The sequence below is a fragment of the Sorex araneus genome, chromosome 9 (genome assembly GCF_027595985.1).
Source record: "Sorex araneus isolate mSorAra2 chromosome 9, mSorAra2.pri, whole genome shotgun sequence".
Lineage (NCBI taxonomy): Eukaryota > Metazoa > Chordata > Mammalia > Eulipotyphla > Soricidae > Sorex > Sorex araneus.
Window position 1 is genome coordinate 62,395,525 of NC_073310.1, and position 18,726 is coordinate 62,414,250.

Here is an 18,726-nt window from a genome sequence, read left to right on the forward strand (position 1 = left end):
GCGTGTGATGAGGATAAGCATCGTTTCCTCGGGAAGCCAAGGAAAAGAGAGATTCACCTAAGTTGCTCCAACCCCATTTCAATTTTGTTTTGAGGTGTGGGTCCTCCCAAGGGGTGCCCAGGGGTCCTGGGAGCCGCCTCTGTAACCAACCGGGCTGGGATTTCAGCGCCCGGGGCCTGGGATTTTCTGGGCCAGCTCAGCAGGACCATGTGGTTCTGGGGATCCAACCCAGTTTGGGCACATGCAAGGCTCGCACCCTCACTCCTGTACCATCTGCCACAACCCATCATTTGGTCCTGACCACACGGGTCGCTTTGGTTGAGTTGCTCTGGGTGACACGTGACTCACTGATGCTTTTCCCGCAGCTCGCTCTGCCGTGACGGGGACCTGCGTCCATGATGGGGTGCACATCGTCAGGGGCCTCAGCCTCGCCGTTCCGCCGTTTGTAACACTGTGCGGTGACGAGTCCCCGGCCCCCATCTCCCTGTCTGGCCCCGTGCTGCTGAACTTCTACTCCAACGGGCGCACCACGGACTTCGGATTCAAGGTTTCCTACAGGATAACCTGTGAGTAGCCAGTACGGAGGAGCTTGCACAGTCCTGTGTTTCCCGAGTAGTTGCCCCAAGGAATTTGAATTACGATTCTCAGCCCTCAACTTGAAGACTTCGGGACTCTAATGGGGGAAGGGAGATGATCAGCCTCAAGCATGGTCCAAACATGCACCGACATTTTTTGTTTCCTTAAAACAAGCAAACAAACAAAACAGAAGAGGGCTTTTATAGGGAATTTGGGCTCGAAGTACTCACGAATGCCCAAGGAGAGGATGGTGCTTCAGTTTGAGCCTTCCAGATAAAGCGAGCATCCCTGCGCAGAGCTCGTTTCACTCTACAGAAGCTGCGCTTTGGTGGGTGCGGGGGGGGGGGGGGGTGGGGGGCGGTCAGGGCACTGGACCAGCCAGAAACCTCTTTTATTTTCCAGAGTCGTTTTGCTAACACAAAAAGCAATATTCTATAAGTGTCTGCAAGCCCCAGGAGGATAGATTTATGATCCTCTGGCAGGGAACAGGGAAGGGTTTGTTTATTTAACAGTAAGCGGAAAACATGGTCCTAAGGAAAAGGCCTCAGGACCGTGCCGGAATGTGCTGTTATTCCTGGCGGCCGCGCTAATGGTGAAAGGCCCCGCCTGCAGGCAAGACCAGCAGGCAAAGGTGCGGGCCGTCCCCTCCCCCCAGATCTCTTGATGCTCCTTGGCAGATGGTCTGCGAAGCCCCGTGAGCGCAGCTCCCTGTGTGGTCAGCCCTTTGCCTGTCAGCCCACCTTCCGGGCAGGAGTAAATACATCTTCTTTTTTTTGTTTTTGGGGTTAGACCCGGCAATTCACAGGGGTTACTCCTGGCTCTGCACTCAAGAATTAGCCTTGGCAGTGCTCAGGAGACCTTATGGGATGCTGTGAATCAACCCAGGTCAGGCGCATGCAAGGCAGACGCCCTACCCACTGTGCCATCTCTCCAGCCCCGAGTAAATGCATTTTGTAGCATCCTAGTTTGATCTGATATTTATTTGTCCAAACCAGTGGCCAAGGCAGAGTTACATGGTTTTATTTCAAACCGATGATTGTTTCTCGAGAAGACAGATGTGTCCACTGGCTCATGAAAGAGGACTCTGCCCTCCATGGCCAGAGCTGCCAGATGAGTCCTGGCCCAGGATTGTAAAATAGGTGCCTGGTTTGGGAGATCTGTTGCAGAGGAAGATGGAACCGAGTGAAGAGCCTTTTGTCCTGCCACCTGTTTTAGAGAGAGTTTTACTATGTTCTTTATTTCCCATTGATTTTTGTTTAGGGAGGACCTCTTATGCAGTGCTCAGGAGTCCTCCCAGTTCTCAACTGCTCAGACTGTGCAGCCATGGGACGCTCAAGGGCCACCCTGGCAGGGAAAGTCTGACAATGCTCAGGGAATCATGTGCTCGGGGATCAGACCAGGGTTGACCCCACAAAAGGCAGGCACCTTAACACAATCCTGCATCTCCTGCCCAACTGCTTATATTCTTTCCGTGAAACTGGGATCTTGGGGAATTACATCCCTGCTTTGTATTCTTCTGCTCTTTAATCCATCATTTTCCTAACATCCGTGTGCAAAGCTTTACCTGTCCATTCCGAGAGTCTCATTATAGTGTCATCAGTATTCAGATTTCTGATGCTATAAATCAAATCCTGACAGTCTATGAATTTGAGAATTATTTAGGCATCAGTAAGTTTTTCAGAGATAACATAATGATGTACAGAATGAAATAGAATAACAGCTCCCACAAATTTGATTTAATTAATTACTGCTATGCCCAGAGGTCTAAGCACATGATACTCATGGCAAATAACTAATAGCTTGCAATCAGGGTGCCACATAAATACCCAATAATTTTGATAAGCATAAATGATACCCACAAAGAGATGTAAGTGGAATAGATTCGTGGATATAAACTACGGAAACATCAGCAAGACATATGAACACACTATGAGTTTTCAAACCAGAAAACAAATAAATATAAGCCTGTCTTAATGCAATGAGGGAGTAGGATATTTTTCTCATCAGCCAGGGCATTGGGACCTCCTGATGTGTAGGGTCAAGCAAATAGAGTCATGTGGCTTTTTCCTATAATGAAGTTTCAGTGTTATTTCCTGCTAGCATTTTATTAGCTAACGTGGGAGTAACTAAGGACTGTGGGTGGTTGATTTCTGGAGAAGGGGTGTTGGGGTGGAGGTCGTGGGTCCAGCTTTTTCATGCTTGTAAGGTGCCGATGGAAAGCTGTAGTTTCACCAGTTTCACAATTGGCCAGAAATAGGCGGGAGCTGAGTGTTTGAGCCCAGGAGACATCTGCATTCAACACGCCCAGTCCCCAGAATGATTCCTTGAACTTGGCCTTGTAATATTCCTTGGCAGCAGATGTTGCCGTTGATGCCAGTGTCCATATTTCTGTCCCTCTGGACTCCTAGGATTGTGCAGGGAGTTTCTGGTGGCTGTTATCACTGCCATCCCTCTGCTGGCCAGAGGACTACAGATAGGGAAAGGAAACTTATGCCCCAACACAGGAAATTCCCCTTTTCATCATTTCCACTCTAAGCATGAATCTGACTCTGACATCTTCCACTCCAAACTGGATCTCGAAATATCCTTCCCACTTCTCACTCCGCCTGTTTCTGCCCCCCACCACGTCACTCCCTGCAGGCGGGAAAATCTCATTACTTCCGAGCATAATGAAGTATGTTGCCTTAAACATAAGTGTTGAGATATAGAATGACTATATTCATTTGTGGTATGTAAAAATATACAGTAGAAGACTAATATCCACGGCCGAGGAAAACGGGCTAGGAGAACAGCTCAGTGGTTGAAATAAACCACAAGTGTGTGTGGGGCTGAGGGTAAGTAAGATAGAGAAGAGACCAATATGACAATAATAGCTGGGAAGGATCACGCTGGACAAGAGCTGAGTGTTAAAAGTAGGTAAGGGGATATTCCTGATAACCTTTCAGTATCTGTATTGCAAACCACAATGTCCAAAAGGAGAGAGAGAGAGACCCAGAGAGAGACAGAGACAGAGTCAGAAAACAAAAGTGCCTTCCATAGAGGCAGGCAGGGGTTGGGGGGGGTGATGGGAGGGAACCTGGGGACCCTGGTGCTGGGAAATGTGCACTGGGGGAGGGATGGGTGTTGGAACACTGTATGACTGAAACCTGATCACGAACAGCTTTGTAAAGGTCTATCTCACAGTGTTTAAATAAGAAAGCAAAACCAAAAAAAAGTGTTGAAGAAAAATTAAAATTGTTCACCTCTCTTAGGGGAATAGGTATGACAGTAATGAAAACTTTGGAATTACTGCCTACACCACATGTGATAACGGTGCTCTCATGTTCCCTGTCTCCTCTGCAGCCTGTGGGGGACGGTTCAACTTTTCTGTTGGGGTCATCACGAGCCCTGCCTATTCATACTCAGACTATCCCAACAACGTGCACTGTCGGTACACCATCGCCGTGAGGGACGACAGAGTGGTACAGCTCAAGTACGTAAGGTCCCTGTCCCCTCTGCAGAAAATGCTGCGGCTCTGTTCACAGGAAAGCTTTCCCCACCCCGCAGAGGGCACTCGGTCTCCCTGGAGGATCCGGAGATGAGGAGCTAAAGGAATCGTGGTATAGAGACTCAAGGGAATGAGGCAAAGATGGGATTCATGCAGTTCCCTCCAATCTGGATGGAGCTGGAGGGACTCCTGCTACATGGAGTGAGTCAGAAGGAGAATCACTGGCTGCTCACATGTGGAATATAAAGACAAAAAGTGAAGGCTAAGACAGTCCTCAACAGAAAGAGGCCCCAAGGTGGTACAGACAGAACAATTGTCTGTGGAACAAAGGAGGGGAATGGGAAGAAAGGATCTCAGAATGGTGGTGGAGGGTTGGGTGTAAATCATATACTCTCATTCTCTGATTTGATTTAGTTTGATTTATAATACGATTAATAATAATTTCTCATGAGTATAATTCCAACACCACACCATCACCCATGTACCCATCTCCCTCCCTGCAGGAGAAAGGGTCCCCAGCCTTCTTCCCTCTCACCTCATCCAGCTCAATTGTGTGTATCAGTTCTCCATCACATTGCCTTCAGATCTTTGTTGCTAACTCACTGTGTATCTTTAAGTCTCACATACTAGAGCGATCATTCTGTATCTGTCTCTTTCCTGCTGACTGACTCCATCTAACATGATATCCCATAGTTCCATTCATGTTGCCACAAACCCAACTACAAATGAACAGATCAAGAAGTTGTGGTGTATACACACAGTGGAATACTATGCAGCTCTGAGAAAGAACATACTCCTAGCTCTTGTGGTTTGGTGATATGTAGCTTGTAATAGGAAAACTCTGAAAGTTTTGGTGTATAGCAAAGTGGAATAGTTTTTAGAAATTTGATGGTTGAGACACTTTTCTAGGGGGATAGATTAGGAAAATGGTACATCTTTGCCTCACCGAACAAGAAGGGGACAGGGTAAATGTCATATTTTTAGTAAAACTTAAAAAAATCCACTGTATTGCTGAAATAATAAAGATCAGTCCAATGTGTCAAAACTTAATCGTAAATGGGCTCAGGATGACCTTGAACTCCCAGACATCCAAGATTATAAATCACTCATCATTACAGTTCTCATTCATACAACACGTTAACATCTTAGAGCCACTCTAAAAATCTTGACAAAACGTTTTTTTATCAAATTGATTAATTTTTAATATTTCCTATCAAGTAAAACTTAGTCAGCTTTGCATATCAGTTGGAAAATTTCCCTACTACAGTTATCCCCCAAAAAAATTATATATATTTTAAAGAGTAAAATCAAAATCACAGTATCATAAAAACCGCATAAGCCATCCATGGGCATTAATTTCACAGGTTCAGTGATTTTGACGTGGTGCCCTCCACTTCCTGCTCCCAAGACTACCTGGCGATTTACGATGGTCCGAACACGAGCGACCCCCTGCTGGGCAGGTTCTGCGACTCCTCCCTCCCACCCAACGTGAGGGCCAGCGGCAGCACGACGCTCCTCGAGTTCCACACAGGCTCGTCCCAGACAGCGAGGGGCTGGAAGCTCGTCTTCCGGGAGACGCTGGGTAAGGACCTGGGGCCTGGTGGTCCACTTTAGTGGCTTGTCCATCTCTTGCTCCGTGTCCTCCTTCCCTCTCACCGCACTGACCTTCCGTCTAGAGGGATTTGTCACCGGCAGTTTGGGTTTCAGATATTATGTATGACACATTCTGATTTTTGAAACTGTCACTCAGGGCCTGGGGAGATAGCACAGCAGGCAGGACACTGGTCTTGCTCATGACCGACCCGGTCCGTGGCACCCCCAGGGTCTCCTGAGCCGAGAGGAATGATCCCTGAGTGCAGAGCTGTGGAGGCCAGACGTGGCCCCCAAAACAAAAACAAATAAGACAAGTCACTCAGGTCAGGGATGTGCCCCAAAGTGGTGGACACTGTCCTTGTAGGTACGGTGCCCTGGGCTTGATCCCTGGCATCGTAAGCTCCTCCATTGCTGTGAGCAGCCCTAGTGGCCCTGAGGCCACTACAACCAATAAAAGCCGTAATACGAAAGTGTGCAGGCTGGATAGACACATCTCAGATACTACCTGAGCCTCAGCTCATGACGTAGGGGATGGATGGAAGCCAAGAACAGGGCCAGATTAAGAAAAGCCTCACAGGGACTGGAGCCATAGCACAGCAGTTTGTCTTGCATGTGGCCAACCTGGGTTCGATTCTCAGCATCCCATAGGGTCCCCTGAGCACCGCCAGGAGTAATTCCTGAGTACATGAGCCAGGAGTAACTCCTGTGCATTGCTGGGTGTGACCTGAAAAGCCAAAAAAAAAAAAAAAAAAAGAAAAGAAAGAGAAAAAGAAAGGCCACACAGCTTATGTTGACTTCATCCTTAAATCAAATTTAGGATTTTTTTTTTTTTTAAGGCTGCAAAGCCAGATGACTTCTAAACACATCTACGTGGAAGGTGGAGGCGGGTGCTTTGGGCCTAAGAGCGGGGACTCGCCAGGAATCATGCGGGGGACTGTGCCAGGCTCCAGCCTGTCCCGTGGGGAGCAGAGCAGAAGGAAGCACCGCCGTCTCCATGCTACCCCTGAGGCATGAGCATGGACCGTCCTTAGCCTCTGGCTGCAGGGCCAGGGGGGCGTCTCGGCTTCACTGGGCTCATCAGGATGCCTCAGATGCCGAAGGTCGGGGGAAGTAGACGTGGCTGTGTGTATTTGGGGCGGCAGGGCCTGTGAGCCCCCTCACTGGAAAGGGGCGTGTGGAGGGGGTGGGAGTCTGACAGGCAGTTTGGACTGGGGTGCCGTTTCCGTTTTTGCCTTGCTATTAGCTTTCCTGCCTCACTCCCAGTTCACCGTCTTTGGTCCCCGCATGGCACCTGAGCAATCATTATCCACAGAAGTGCCAGAACTGCCGTTCGAATAAGGCCGTCCATCAGCTCCCAGTTTATCTGTACTCAGCCTCAGTGGTACCGAGATCCGATTCATTCGGCCGCAGAAAGTGCTTTGCCTCTTCCGTTGAATACAGATGTGATTAATGTCCTGAGAAAGCCCGCCAGACAGCTCGCTACCCGGGGAGCCTCGGAGACCCAGAAAGGCTGTTTTCTGCCAGGAGAGTTCTGCCTCTCGTTCCCGCCTCCCTTTCTCCTTCCCTCATGCTGCGGCTAACCTGTATCTCACGAATACAAAACAGAGCTTCTAAGGTCCGGAGCATCATTTTTTTTTTTTCATGCATTTCTTGAGGGAAGCAACTAGAACATTCACAGTTTTGAAGCTTCCCAATAAGCCGCAGATATCAAGCAAATGGTACTGGAAAGTCACTTTGCCACCTCCTCTGCTCCCAGCTATCAACAGGACCTGAGAGTGCGTCTCCCGGGCAGACGAGAGTACGCAAACACAGAAGGCTACCTCGGCAGCAAAACTGATTTTCCCTTGGAGATTTTTGTGCATAAGGGAGTTCGTGGACTCTTGCCCGTGGCTCCGACTGAGCCTCCAGCGGCGGCAGCTCTCTGCTCCTGCTCCTGCCCGGTGCTTCCCAGAGTTTTTGTGCGCTTTGCTAACCTACTGCCACCTGGGCCGGGCTTGGGAGGGAGGCCGTGAGAGCCTGGAGGGCCCCTGCTGCAGGGTGCTCCCGAGCCTCATGAAGCTGCCTTGTCTCTAACCTCCAGAGCGGCCCCGGGGCCCCGCTGAAATCTGACTGCGCTCAAGGGAAGATGGGGCCTTGTCAGAGGCACTGTCCGAGCTGAGTGTCGGACGCTTCCAGTCCATTTCTGGTTTCCCGTGCTCACCGCAGGGCAGAGCTCCAGACTGTCATTACCGGCCGGCGCTGCTGCCTGCCGTGATTAATGCCTTGGACGGTGCTGTCATCTCTGTGCATGCCTCTGGCCGTTTGGAAATGTTTGAAGCAATCATTGACGGTTTGCTTTCTCAACTGGAAACCCAAGGCTTCTCCTGCTGGAGTTCAGTGTCCCGGAGCTTCCCAGACCACACAGAGGAGTTTGTGGATCGTTGGGACTCAGGGTTAGGAGGGTGCCGCGGTGTCTGTGACCCGTCAGATTTCAAAGGCTGGGGCTCCCGTGGATTTGGCTGCAGTGGGCATGTGCCATGGTACAGAATTCAGACTCTTGGGGCTGGAGCGATAGATAGCACAGCGGGTAGGGCATTTGCCTTGCATGTGGCTGACCCGGGTTTGATCCCTGAGCACCTCCAGGAGTAATTCCTGAGTGCAAAGCCAGGAGTAACCCCTGAGTATTGCCGGGTGTGACCCAAAAAGAAAAAAAAAGAACAGAAATGAGACTTCTCGCTGCCCTTCTTTTTCCTGGCAATTTCTAATTGAGTTTCTGTCTCTCCTTTATAACGTCCCCACACTTGGGCTTACCTGGGCTGTTTGAGAAGCTTTTCGGGGCTGCAGATGTGTTTCTACGCCATCTGAGCCCCCTTCTTCCTCCCTCCTGGGTCCCATGCCAGAGGCACTCAGGCTGACTGCTCATGGTTTGCTCCTCCTGGACCCCTGGCCTCGAGGGAGAGGGTTCGAGCAGGCGCCTAGGACCCAACACTTGCCTTCCTTCCTCCCTCCGCACATCCCTCCCTCTTGTTGTTCCAGTGGCGAGGGATCATCCACTTGGGCCTGGTGTGCCCAGATGGCACGGCCTACTGTGGCACCAGGGACTCCCACAACAGTGCGCCCCCACTGGGGTCATGTTGCCGTGCAGGGCGGCACCAGGCTCCAGCCTCCCAGCCTCATGCAGGCACCTCATTGGCTTGTTCACGTCACGGCTTGTCCGCAAAAGACCGGACACTGAATGTGCCTGGCAGGGTGGGTGTTTGCAGACTTCTGGATCCGGGAGTTGTGCAGGGCAAAGCGTCTTCTTCAGACGGGCATGCCCTGGGCCGAGACTGTCACACAGAGAGGACGGCGTCTCGGGGGCAAGAGGCCATCCGTGTCTGAGGACACTGGAGGTGGGCTGAGCCCCAGGCTGCTGCTCCAAGCCCCCACCCCCCCAGACCTCCTCCCCCAGGTACAGCCAAGGGCTGGTACTGGGTCGGATGGGCAGAGCTCTGCTGTAGAGATAGGCAACCCGAGCCCAGGTGGGCACGAGCCGAGGCGGGCACGAGCCGAGGTGGGCATGAGCTGAAGTGGGCACGAGACGAGGTGGGCACGAGCCGAGGCGGGCATGAGCCAAGGCGGGCACGAGACAAGGTGGGCACAAGCCGAGGCGGGCATGAGCCGAGGTGGGCATGAGCCGAGGCGGGCACGAGCCAAGGCGGGCACGAGCCCAGGCAGGAGGCGCTGAGGCCAGGTGGAGGGGACACCAGGCCTTGCTGATGTCCTTGACACAGAGACACTGGGAGGGCCCATGGCATTCTGAGTTTGCTTTTTTCTGTTTTTCCTCTTGGTTTTTGGGTCCCACCCAGCCATGCTCCAGGGGCCGGCGTGGGGACAGAAATGGGGCAGCCCCCATCCAGAGCCTGTGCTCAGAGCCCTGAGATCTCCCCCAAACCCGGCTGCAATGTCTCTGAGCTCTGTTTTTATCCAGTGGGAAGAGTCCTGAATATCACGACTTCTGTCTGCTAGAAATGTGGCGGGGACAAGAATACATTTAAAAGATTAGTATATATTTTAAATTAAAACGTATGATGGGGTCAGGCGGAATGCATGTGGGGCAGCTGGGTTTGATCACTGCACAGGCACCCCCCGAGCATAGTGTTGGGGTCACCCCTCAACACCACAAGATGCAGCCCCTTGAGCACTGCAGGGTGTGGCCTCAAGTAAAAATGTGTGGATGGGGATCTAGCCTAGATCTAGATCGATAGTGTCTGTAAAAAGGCTCTACAGATCAAGGGAAGTAGACAACGATGCGTTAGGCAGTGACACTGAAGTCTGGGGTCCTAGAGGCCCCATCACCCGTCAGCGGGGCCCTAGGAAGGGACTGGGGCTGCAGGGGAGGAGTCTGTTCTATCAACACGGCCCTCCACTCGGCCAGGTGCAGTCACAGGAAACAGCGGAGCCCACATCTCCTTCTGCGACTTGAGTCTGAAATCAAAGGCCGAGTCCCAGTGGGGCCTCGCAGGAGCCTTGTCACCCACCAGTGGTGGCCGTGGGACGATGGTGCCCACACGCAGGGCGTGTCCCGGCTAGGCCCACCTCAGTTTCAAGACTCAGTCAGGGTTTCTGTGGTTCTCCTCGGCCTCTCCTGGCCCTGAAGTGGACACGTCACTGGGAAGAAGGAAAGTCGAAGGTCCTGTGGAGACCAGGGATAAAAGTGAGTGACTGGGAAGTTACAGATAATCCTGAGAGATGCTGACGTGAGCCAGAGCTGAGTGGGAAACCAGATCCCTTCCAACATCCAAGAGCGAGGGATAGGGTGATCCTCAGCCTTTGGGTCTGTGTACGTGTTCTCTGGACTTGGCCGCTGTCAGGGTGTGGCCTCAAGCATCTCAGAAAATGCCTCAGTCACACAGAGGGGAGACACAGGCCAGCCAGTGAATCAAGGAGGAGTGGGGGAGGGGAGGGGAAGGAGGAGGGGGAGGGGGAGGGGGAAGGGGAGGAGGATGATTGTGGGTAACCCCTGAACACCACAAGGTATAGCCCCTAAGGACTCTAGGGTTACAATACACAGAGAAAAATAAGTAGAAAGGAGTTTTGTTCAGACATGGGTTTTTGTATTTTTATTAAGTTTCGGTGTTGATCATCAATTTTGGCCTTTCAGAGCATCTTGAAGATCTGTAACTAACCAGTAACGCGTGTTTAACTGGCCCCGCTCCTCCAGGGCTGTGCTGTCTGTGGTGTATGGTAGCTGCCAAACCACATTACTTTTTAAAAGCACAAGCGCAACAAGATAGTTAAATTATAACCTGAATAATTGTATAAATCCCGGCTCAAATAACCCTCAGTTTTGCAATAATGGGGGCATTACTGGAAAGCAATACGGTTTGTCTGTGCTCTAATGTCATTTGCTCCTCTGATGAAGCCGAGAATGGGACGAGCTGAAATTGTAAATCCATTTGCAGGAAACTAGACTAAGCAGGTTTCCGCCCTTCTGAAGCCTCGTAACTGTCACTGGTAATTGGCCACCGGGGAGACAGTGACAGCGACTAGGTTATCTGCAGTGGATTCTTTGTGGGTTTTACCAAAAAGCGTGGCTGGATTTGGTTTTCCTTTTTCGCTTTTGCTGAACTGAGAACACGGGCATATGATCAAGAAACCTATATGGGCTCAGCTCACTAAAACTCTCGGGAAGGCCGGGAAGCTGGGAGCCAAACTCCAGAACAGCAGAAGGAAACAGAAAGGGTTTTGTTGAAATAGATTTCAGCCTCGGGGTCCGTGTCGCTCCCTCAGTGACCTGGTCACCCTCCCTGGCCCTGAAGTGGACACCGTCACTGGGAAGAAGGAGAGTCAAAGGTCCTGTGGAGACCAGGGATAAAAGTGAGTGAGTGGGAAGTTGCAGATAATCCTGAGAGATGCTGATGTTTGCCAGAGCTGAAGAGCAGCTAACCCCTGAGCTCAGCCCTCCCCAAAGCTGGGCGGCGGTGAGGTTGTTGGTTGGAGTCCCGTAATCCTCTCCATTCTGACACGGAGAAGCTTGGGCGGAAGAGTCCGTCTCCGGGGCAGAAGCACGGACAGTCTCATCGGCAGCCAACGTCACAAATCATTCGGTTGTAAAACGATGGGAAGTGAGGGGCTGGGCGGATAGGACAGCGGGGAGGGCACTTGCCGCCTTGCATGCCACCGGCCCGGGTTCAATCCCTTGCCTCCCCTGGGCACTGCCAGGAGAGATCCAGGAGTAAGCCCTGAGCATTGCCAGGTGTGCCCCCAAACAAACAAAAACGATGGGAAATGGAAGGTGGCTAGGTCGTGGAGCCGCCGTCTCTCTTAGCTCAGATTCGTGAAGAAACGGTCAGCGCATGGTGGCAGATTTCTGTCCTGCTCAAGCCCGAGTGACAGGCAAGATGGCATCCCCGGGCTGGGTGGGAATGACCCTCCATCTGCGACCCGCTCTGGGAGGTGCTGACTCTGGCCCGTGAGCTCAGCACCCTCGCTGCTGCTGGGAGCACTAGAGAGCTCGGCCCCCGCTGCTGCCGGAGGGCCCAGAGATGCAGGACCCAGCCTGGGGTCAGGGCACTGCGCCGAAGTCCGAATTCTCCCCGCCAGCCCTTTGCCCCTCTGCCAGCGGTTGGGAAACCCCAGGCCTGAGAGATGAGAGGCTGAGACTTCAGAAAGGCGCTTTCCTTCTCTTCCTCTCAGGGGGCCGCGAAGCTGCTGTCTTCCCTTCCTTCTTCTCATTTGACACCGTTCCTTCCTCTGGCATCTGTCTCACCTGTACCTCACCCCAGATGGAGCATTTGGTGATATCGTTTTCCATATACGTGTTGTCCGTAAGCATCATCACAGCCTCCTTTCCATATAGAATGGAAATACACAATCACGATCACAAAATCCCGTTAATCATCGATTTCTCGAGCGGGCTCAGTGACCTCTCCATTCGTCCTTTCCCTGAGATCTTAGAAGTCTCTCTGGACTCAGCCCTCCCAAGGATGTCGCACTGGAGGCTCTTTCAGGGTCAGGGGAATGGGATCCAGCTTGTTACTGGATTTAGCATATGAATACACCATGGGAAGCTTGCAAGGCTGTCCCATGGGGGCAGGAAACTCTCAGAGGCTTGCCAGTCTCTCCCAGAGGGAGAAGTAGGCTACAGGAAATCACGCGACCGCTAACCGGCGGCACGCTTCTGGGAGTTTGTTTTTAAGTCTCTGGATGTTGGCCATGGATGGGATTACACACACCTGGGTTCCTCTGCTGGTACCTTCATGCGTGAGGCCTGTCTGAACGTGTGGAGAGGGGCCTTGAGCATGACTGTAGCTAGGTTCCGGTGGTCTTTGGCCACCGGGAGCTCTGCTTGGGGTGGGGAGGGAAGCTGGAGCCCATCCCCTCCAAGGGGCCCTGGGGAATATACACATTGTAATAAAATATACTGCCTATAAATAACATAGCATGATTACATATTTATGCTATATTGGAATGTTAATATTTGTATCATAATTTAGTCAGTAATTTGTTGTATGTTATAGAAACATACATTGTATGACATTTATTATGCATAAAATATGTGTATGTCTAATATTTAGACTATAAATAATATCTATATTCATAAATATTCCATAATGCCCTTCGTTGTTCTGATTTTGACAAAGAAACAACCTAGCTATGGGAATTTAAGGGGAATAAATCTCTATATGACAATATAGCTCAACCACAAATTAAGAGCCTCCAATTTAATAAAATTCTAAAATAAAAAATGGAGCACTTGCTCTCTTGTTTTTTTTATGAGATAAATTTGATTGGTGTTCTTATCGTGTAGTTTAGTTTGCAAGTGGGAAAACAAGCCATAAAGAAATTAAGTGCCTTGCCAGGGTAACCTAACTAGTGTTGAGAAGAATTGAAAAATCCTTCCCAGCTTCACAACGTGATACTTTCAACTAGAGCCATAAATGTTGAAATATCATTAGTGCACTATGCAACCTCATATAGCACATGAACAACAAAACAATTTCGTGTCCTTGTTTAAATTTGTATTAGAAGGATCTCAGATGCTTAGTCTACTTGATGGATTTTCCATCTGTTCTCCTGCGGTCCACTGAGAATGCTGAAAAGCATACTCTTTGAAAGCCCGCTTCTGTATAGGCAGAATGTTTGCACATTTTTGTTAGCATGACTTTATAATTGTCAATGTTGAGTGAATTAAAGTAACACTTTCTGTGGGTGCTACGTTAATGTATCTTGAATGCTACAAATAATTAAATTTAATCACACTACTAAAATCTAGTACATAGATTTTTTTCAAAATTTCCCTAAGTAACAAGCTAACAAAATATATCACCGCAAATTTTTAGTGATAGAAGTATTTTTCTACTGAAATATGTTAGGCAGTGTTTTAATCCTTTGGGAATTTTTTTTACTGTTGTTCTCCTTTTTTCCTTATAATCAAATAGGCCATACAAGTCTACTCAATGATCTTCAAAAACTGATCACCACATAGAAACCAAAATTATAAAGTATATTTATAATATGTTTATACTTATATATTAACCTTATCAATCCAGAAACAAGTTGAAGCCCAAGAATTTTTCTAATAAACTAGACAGAAAGCAAAGAAGCATCCAGAAAGAGCAACCAACATTTTCTATTCATTCCTTGATTGTTTATTCAGCAATATTTACCAGCTACTTACTATGCCAGCAATGAACTTTTCTTTGGGAATACAAAGATGAACCGAGCTCTGCGCTTCGAAGCTCACTCGAGTAGAAGCATTAGCAAATAACTGTAAATTTGGCGTGATAAATGCTTCTGACATGAATACGTTCAAAGGACAATGTAGACAGAAAAGAAGGAACAGAGGGTACTTCAGTGTCAGGTAACAGGACACAGAATTGCTCGGAAGTGCGTTGGAGAATGTCAGCTAAAATGTCACGTAATGACTAAGAGCTGATGTCTCAGGCCCGACTTGCTGGTTTCAAATCCAGTTACATGGCACCACTTTGAACAATTCCTCTGCCTTAATTTCTCCTTTCTGTATTGGGCATCTAATAGTGGCTCCCCTGTAGGTTGTACTGATTTGAATGGGGCTTCTTCAAAGTTTTCCTCTCTCAACCCCCTTTCCCGAGAAAGTTTTTCCACAATCCAAATCTCTAAGGCAGGTATACAGAAATCAGACATTTGCTGACAATAAATCACAAGATTAGTTTAAAACAAACCTTTTTTGTGGCCCAACCCCTTTCCCCACATCAGTTCCGTGACCCCCTATGGGATCATGACCCATAACTGAAGAAGCTGCGGATGAGAGAATTCCCTCATCTCAGCATGCACTACAATACAACAGAAAAATAGTAGGAATGGGAGAGGAAGAGAAGCCGGTCCCTGCTGGGGGGGGCGGGGGAAGAGCCGGTGGAGCAAAGGCCCAAGTGATAGGCCTGTTCATTCAGGCGGCACCCTAAGCGGCAGTCTTTGTAAGGCTTTGGACTGTACGGTGACGTGGGGGAATAAGGTAGAGACGGAGAGCAGTGTGACGGGAGAGATGGAAAATGAGAAGGCAGCAACGGAGGGTTCGACGTTACATGCAAAGGGAGCTGGAGAACTCGGATTAGGTTTGGGGAGAACGCCGGCTCACGCACCAAGAGGGTGAGGCTGTGAAGTAGGCACGAGAAAACTAGGCTGTAATAGTTCGTGCAGGCACTTTGGGGCAATGACAATGTAAGCACTGCCAGGAGGGCTGAGAGTCGAACCCGGCCAGAGAAGGAGGCTGCAGGGGCCGTGGGGCACAGGAGTCTTGAAGCAGGAGAGTCAGGAATGAGGCAACATTGATGATCCTAATATCCTGATTAAGGATCACTGGGTCACTGTATCACTGTCATCCCATTGTTCATCGATTTGCTTGAGCGGGCACCAGTAACGTCTCCATTGTGAGGCTTGTTGTTACTGTTTTTGGCATATTGAATATGCTACGGGTAGCTTGCCAGGCTCTGCCGTGCGGGCGGGATCCTCTCGGTAGCTTGCTGGGCTCTCTGAGAGGGCAGAGGAATCGAACCTGGGTCGGCCTCGTGCAAGGCAAACGCCCTACTCGCTGTGTTATCACTCCAGCCCCTGATTAAGAATATTAGGATTAATTACCTGATTACCTATAATGGTAAAATTACCAGGAGACAAGTCGATTTTATAGGAAAAAACAATGATTTTTTTTTTACTTTGACATGAAGAATTTTGTGTCTTGTAGACGCCAGTCAATGTTCAGCAAATATCAGATACGAGAATTCAAATTTCAGCAGAAAGATCTGGGTTAGTTGCTGTATTTTTTTTTAGAAAAAAAGAGCATTTTTAAAAATGTAAGTAAGTAGGTGCACGGCAGAGCCTGGCAAGCTACCGTGGCATACTCGATATGCCCAAAACAGTAACAATGAGGGTCCTCATTGCCCTGATCCTGAAAGAGCCCCCAGTACGCCATTGGGCTACACTAGCACACGACAGGGACAAATGGAGATGTTACTGGCGCCCACTGGAGCAAATCAATGAACAACGGGATGACAGTGATACAGTGATACGGTGAAGTAAGTAGGTATATTGCCTTAGTCTTAGGAAATGGAAGGTGGCACATATGCATGCCAAATGGTTCTGTCTTCCTGGTGGATGGATTCATGTTTTCTGTTACTTGTTTTCTACCTTCTTAGGCGTAGATTCCTGCGCTTGCTTGCAGTTCATATTTTACTGCGTATCTTTCCATTTCTCTCCAGTTTTCTCTTCTGGAAAGAGTATACGGGGCAGTGGGTGTCCTTAGGCTTTTAATTTGATCACATGCTCACAGCTAATGCAATTACCATTAGCAATGGACGTAAATAGATCATTTAAACAAATGGTTGTTTAAATGTGAAGCTGAAGTGTGGACTGAAGTTAGCGTTTTTATTGGCTTTGCTGCTGGGTATCCAATTTCGAACATTTGTTGAAAAGTTGTCCTCTTGCCATCGAGTTGCTTTTGCATCTTTGAAAGAAAATCAGTTGGGCCTATTGTATTCTCTATTCGATTTCACTGATCTGTGTCTCTGACCTTCCCCCACTTTAGCACTGGCTTGTTGACTGCTGCCTACTTCTAATTAGGCTGAATCTTACCACTTTATTTGTCCTAGCCAAGTTAGTTTTGACTCTTCAAAACTATCTTTCATATTGCCTTTCCGTATAAATTTTCAAGTAAGCTTTTTTATATGGGCAGAAAAATCTTCTGGGATTTTTATGGGAATTGCATTAAACCTATGAATCACTTTGAGAATAATGACATCTGACTATGCTGAATATACTAATCCATGAACATTTATGGCTCATCATTTCTTTAGGTCTTTGACTTCTTTAGTAATTTCATAAATATTTGCATATTCTTCTTAAACTTCTGTATAAACCAAAATGTGAAGACTTCCTGGATGGGAACTATTTTGGAAAATAAAATCACATGGATTGATTGAAGAACTAATTATAATGAATGTCTAAATGAATTAAAATATGTTAGACTACCTTTTTTTTTAGCTCAGACTGGAGTAATAGCACAGCAGGTAGGACGTTTGCCTTGCATGCGGCTGACCCAGGATCTATTCCTCCATCCCTCTCAGAGAACCCGGCAAGCTACTGAGAGTATCCCACCTGCACAGCAGAGCCTGGCAAGCTAACCATGACGTATTCAATATGCCAAAAACAGTAACAACAAGTCTCACAATGGAGACCTTACTGGTGCCCGCCTTGAGCAAATCGATGAACAACAGGACGACAGTGCTACAGTGCTATTCTTCCTATATAGATCTCATTGTTTACTTATTTCATTCACTTTAGAGAAAGTGTCTTTTTAAATTGTATTTCATTGATAGAATGTAAAAATAGAATTTTTTTGTTATTGTCCTTAATACCCTAAGTTCTCACTGAACTTTTTTATAAGTTCTGTGGGTTTTATAATGTATAATTCTTAGAATTTTATGCATCTTAAAATAGTGATCTTTATATATATGCATATCTACACACATTAATTTTCCCATTATTATTTACCACAACTTATAATAATATCTTATTCATATTAGCATTGTCTGCACTGTGATCCCGTTGTTCATCGGTTTGCTTGAGTGGGCACCAGTAATGTCTCCATTGTGAGACTTGTTGTTACTGTTTTTGGCATATCGGATACACCACGGGGAGCTTGCCAGGCTCTGCCACTCGGGCAGGATACTCTCGGTAGCTTGGCAGGCTCTCTGAGGGGGACGGAGGAATTAAACCCAGGTCGGCCCTACCTGCTGTGGTATTGTTCTAGCCCAATTCATATTAGAGGTGAAAAAATATCTTTAATATTTTCCTAATCTTAGAAGGAAAGCATTATCTTTGACCATTAAGAATCATTTTAATGCCCTTTATCAAGTTGAGAAAATTCCCTTCTGTTCGAACTTAGCTAAAACTTTCTATCATGAATGTGTCAAATCTTATTAAATCTCTTGCCTGCCTCAATTGCTATAATTTTATCATTTTGCTAAGTAAATCATTTTAAAATTTCAAAACTGGTAGAATGGTTCTCACAAAATGTCTTGGGATTAATGGTGCATACATACATCAGGTATTTTCAAGAAATAACCAAATAAAACAAAATGAATGAAAAGATTATAAAATTATCCTTCTGCTAATTCATTACAGAATCCATTGCTCTTTCTGGTGACTACAGGTAGTTTAGATTCACTGAAATTACCTTTCTCTTAATAAATAACCATGCTTAATAGCATGTTGTATGTTTTCCAAATATTACCTGTCTACATATGCTTCATAATGAAATTAAACCAGGTCCAAAATTACAATCTAAAGTAAATCAAATTGGTAAAATCAAAGCAAAAACAAAAAAGATACAAGCTATCTTTAAAAATTCTTAAGTTATTTTTTTAAATAATAGAAACATAATAGCTAGAAATATACACAGGCTTGAGGGAGGGAGTAAATAAATCCAATTTACTTTTAGAGAAAAAGACAAAAGTGGTTCATCTGATACCTCATATGATTTTTCAAATAAGTTCCTTGCCTTCAGGCACTTGTCTGTGCCAGCCTGGAAAATCACTCTGAGACTTATCCAGAGAGGGGGTCATGGAGCTCAGCCG

General features: G+C 47.7%; 1 protein-coding gene across 1 annotated transcript in view; it reads left to right on the plus strand.

Moving 5' to 3' along the window:
• The window catches only part of CUBN (cubilin), a 271,581-nt gene that overhangs the window by 233,206 nt on the left and 19,649 nt on the right, over nucleotides 1-18,726 (plus strand). Inside the window, exons 57-59 of the mRNA XM_004605343.2 lie at nucleotides 366-566; nucleotides 3,919-4,048; nucleotides 5,428-5,645. Of these exons, the coding sequence (XP_004605400.2) occupies nucleotides 366-566; nucleotides 3,919-4,048; nucleotides 5,428-5,645 (549 nt within the window). The remainder of the gene's footprint in view (nucleotides 1-365; nucleotides 567-3,918; nucleotides 4,049-5,427; nucleotides 5,646-18,726) is intronic.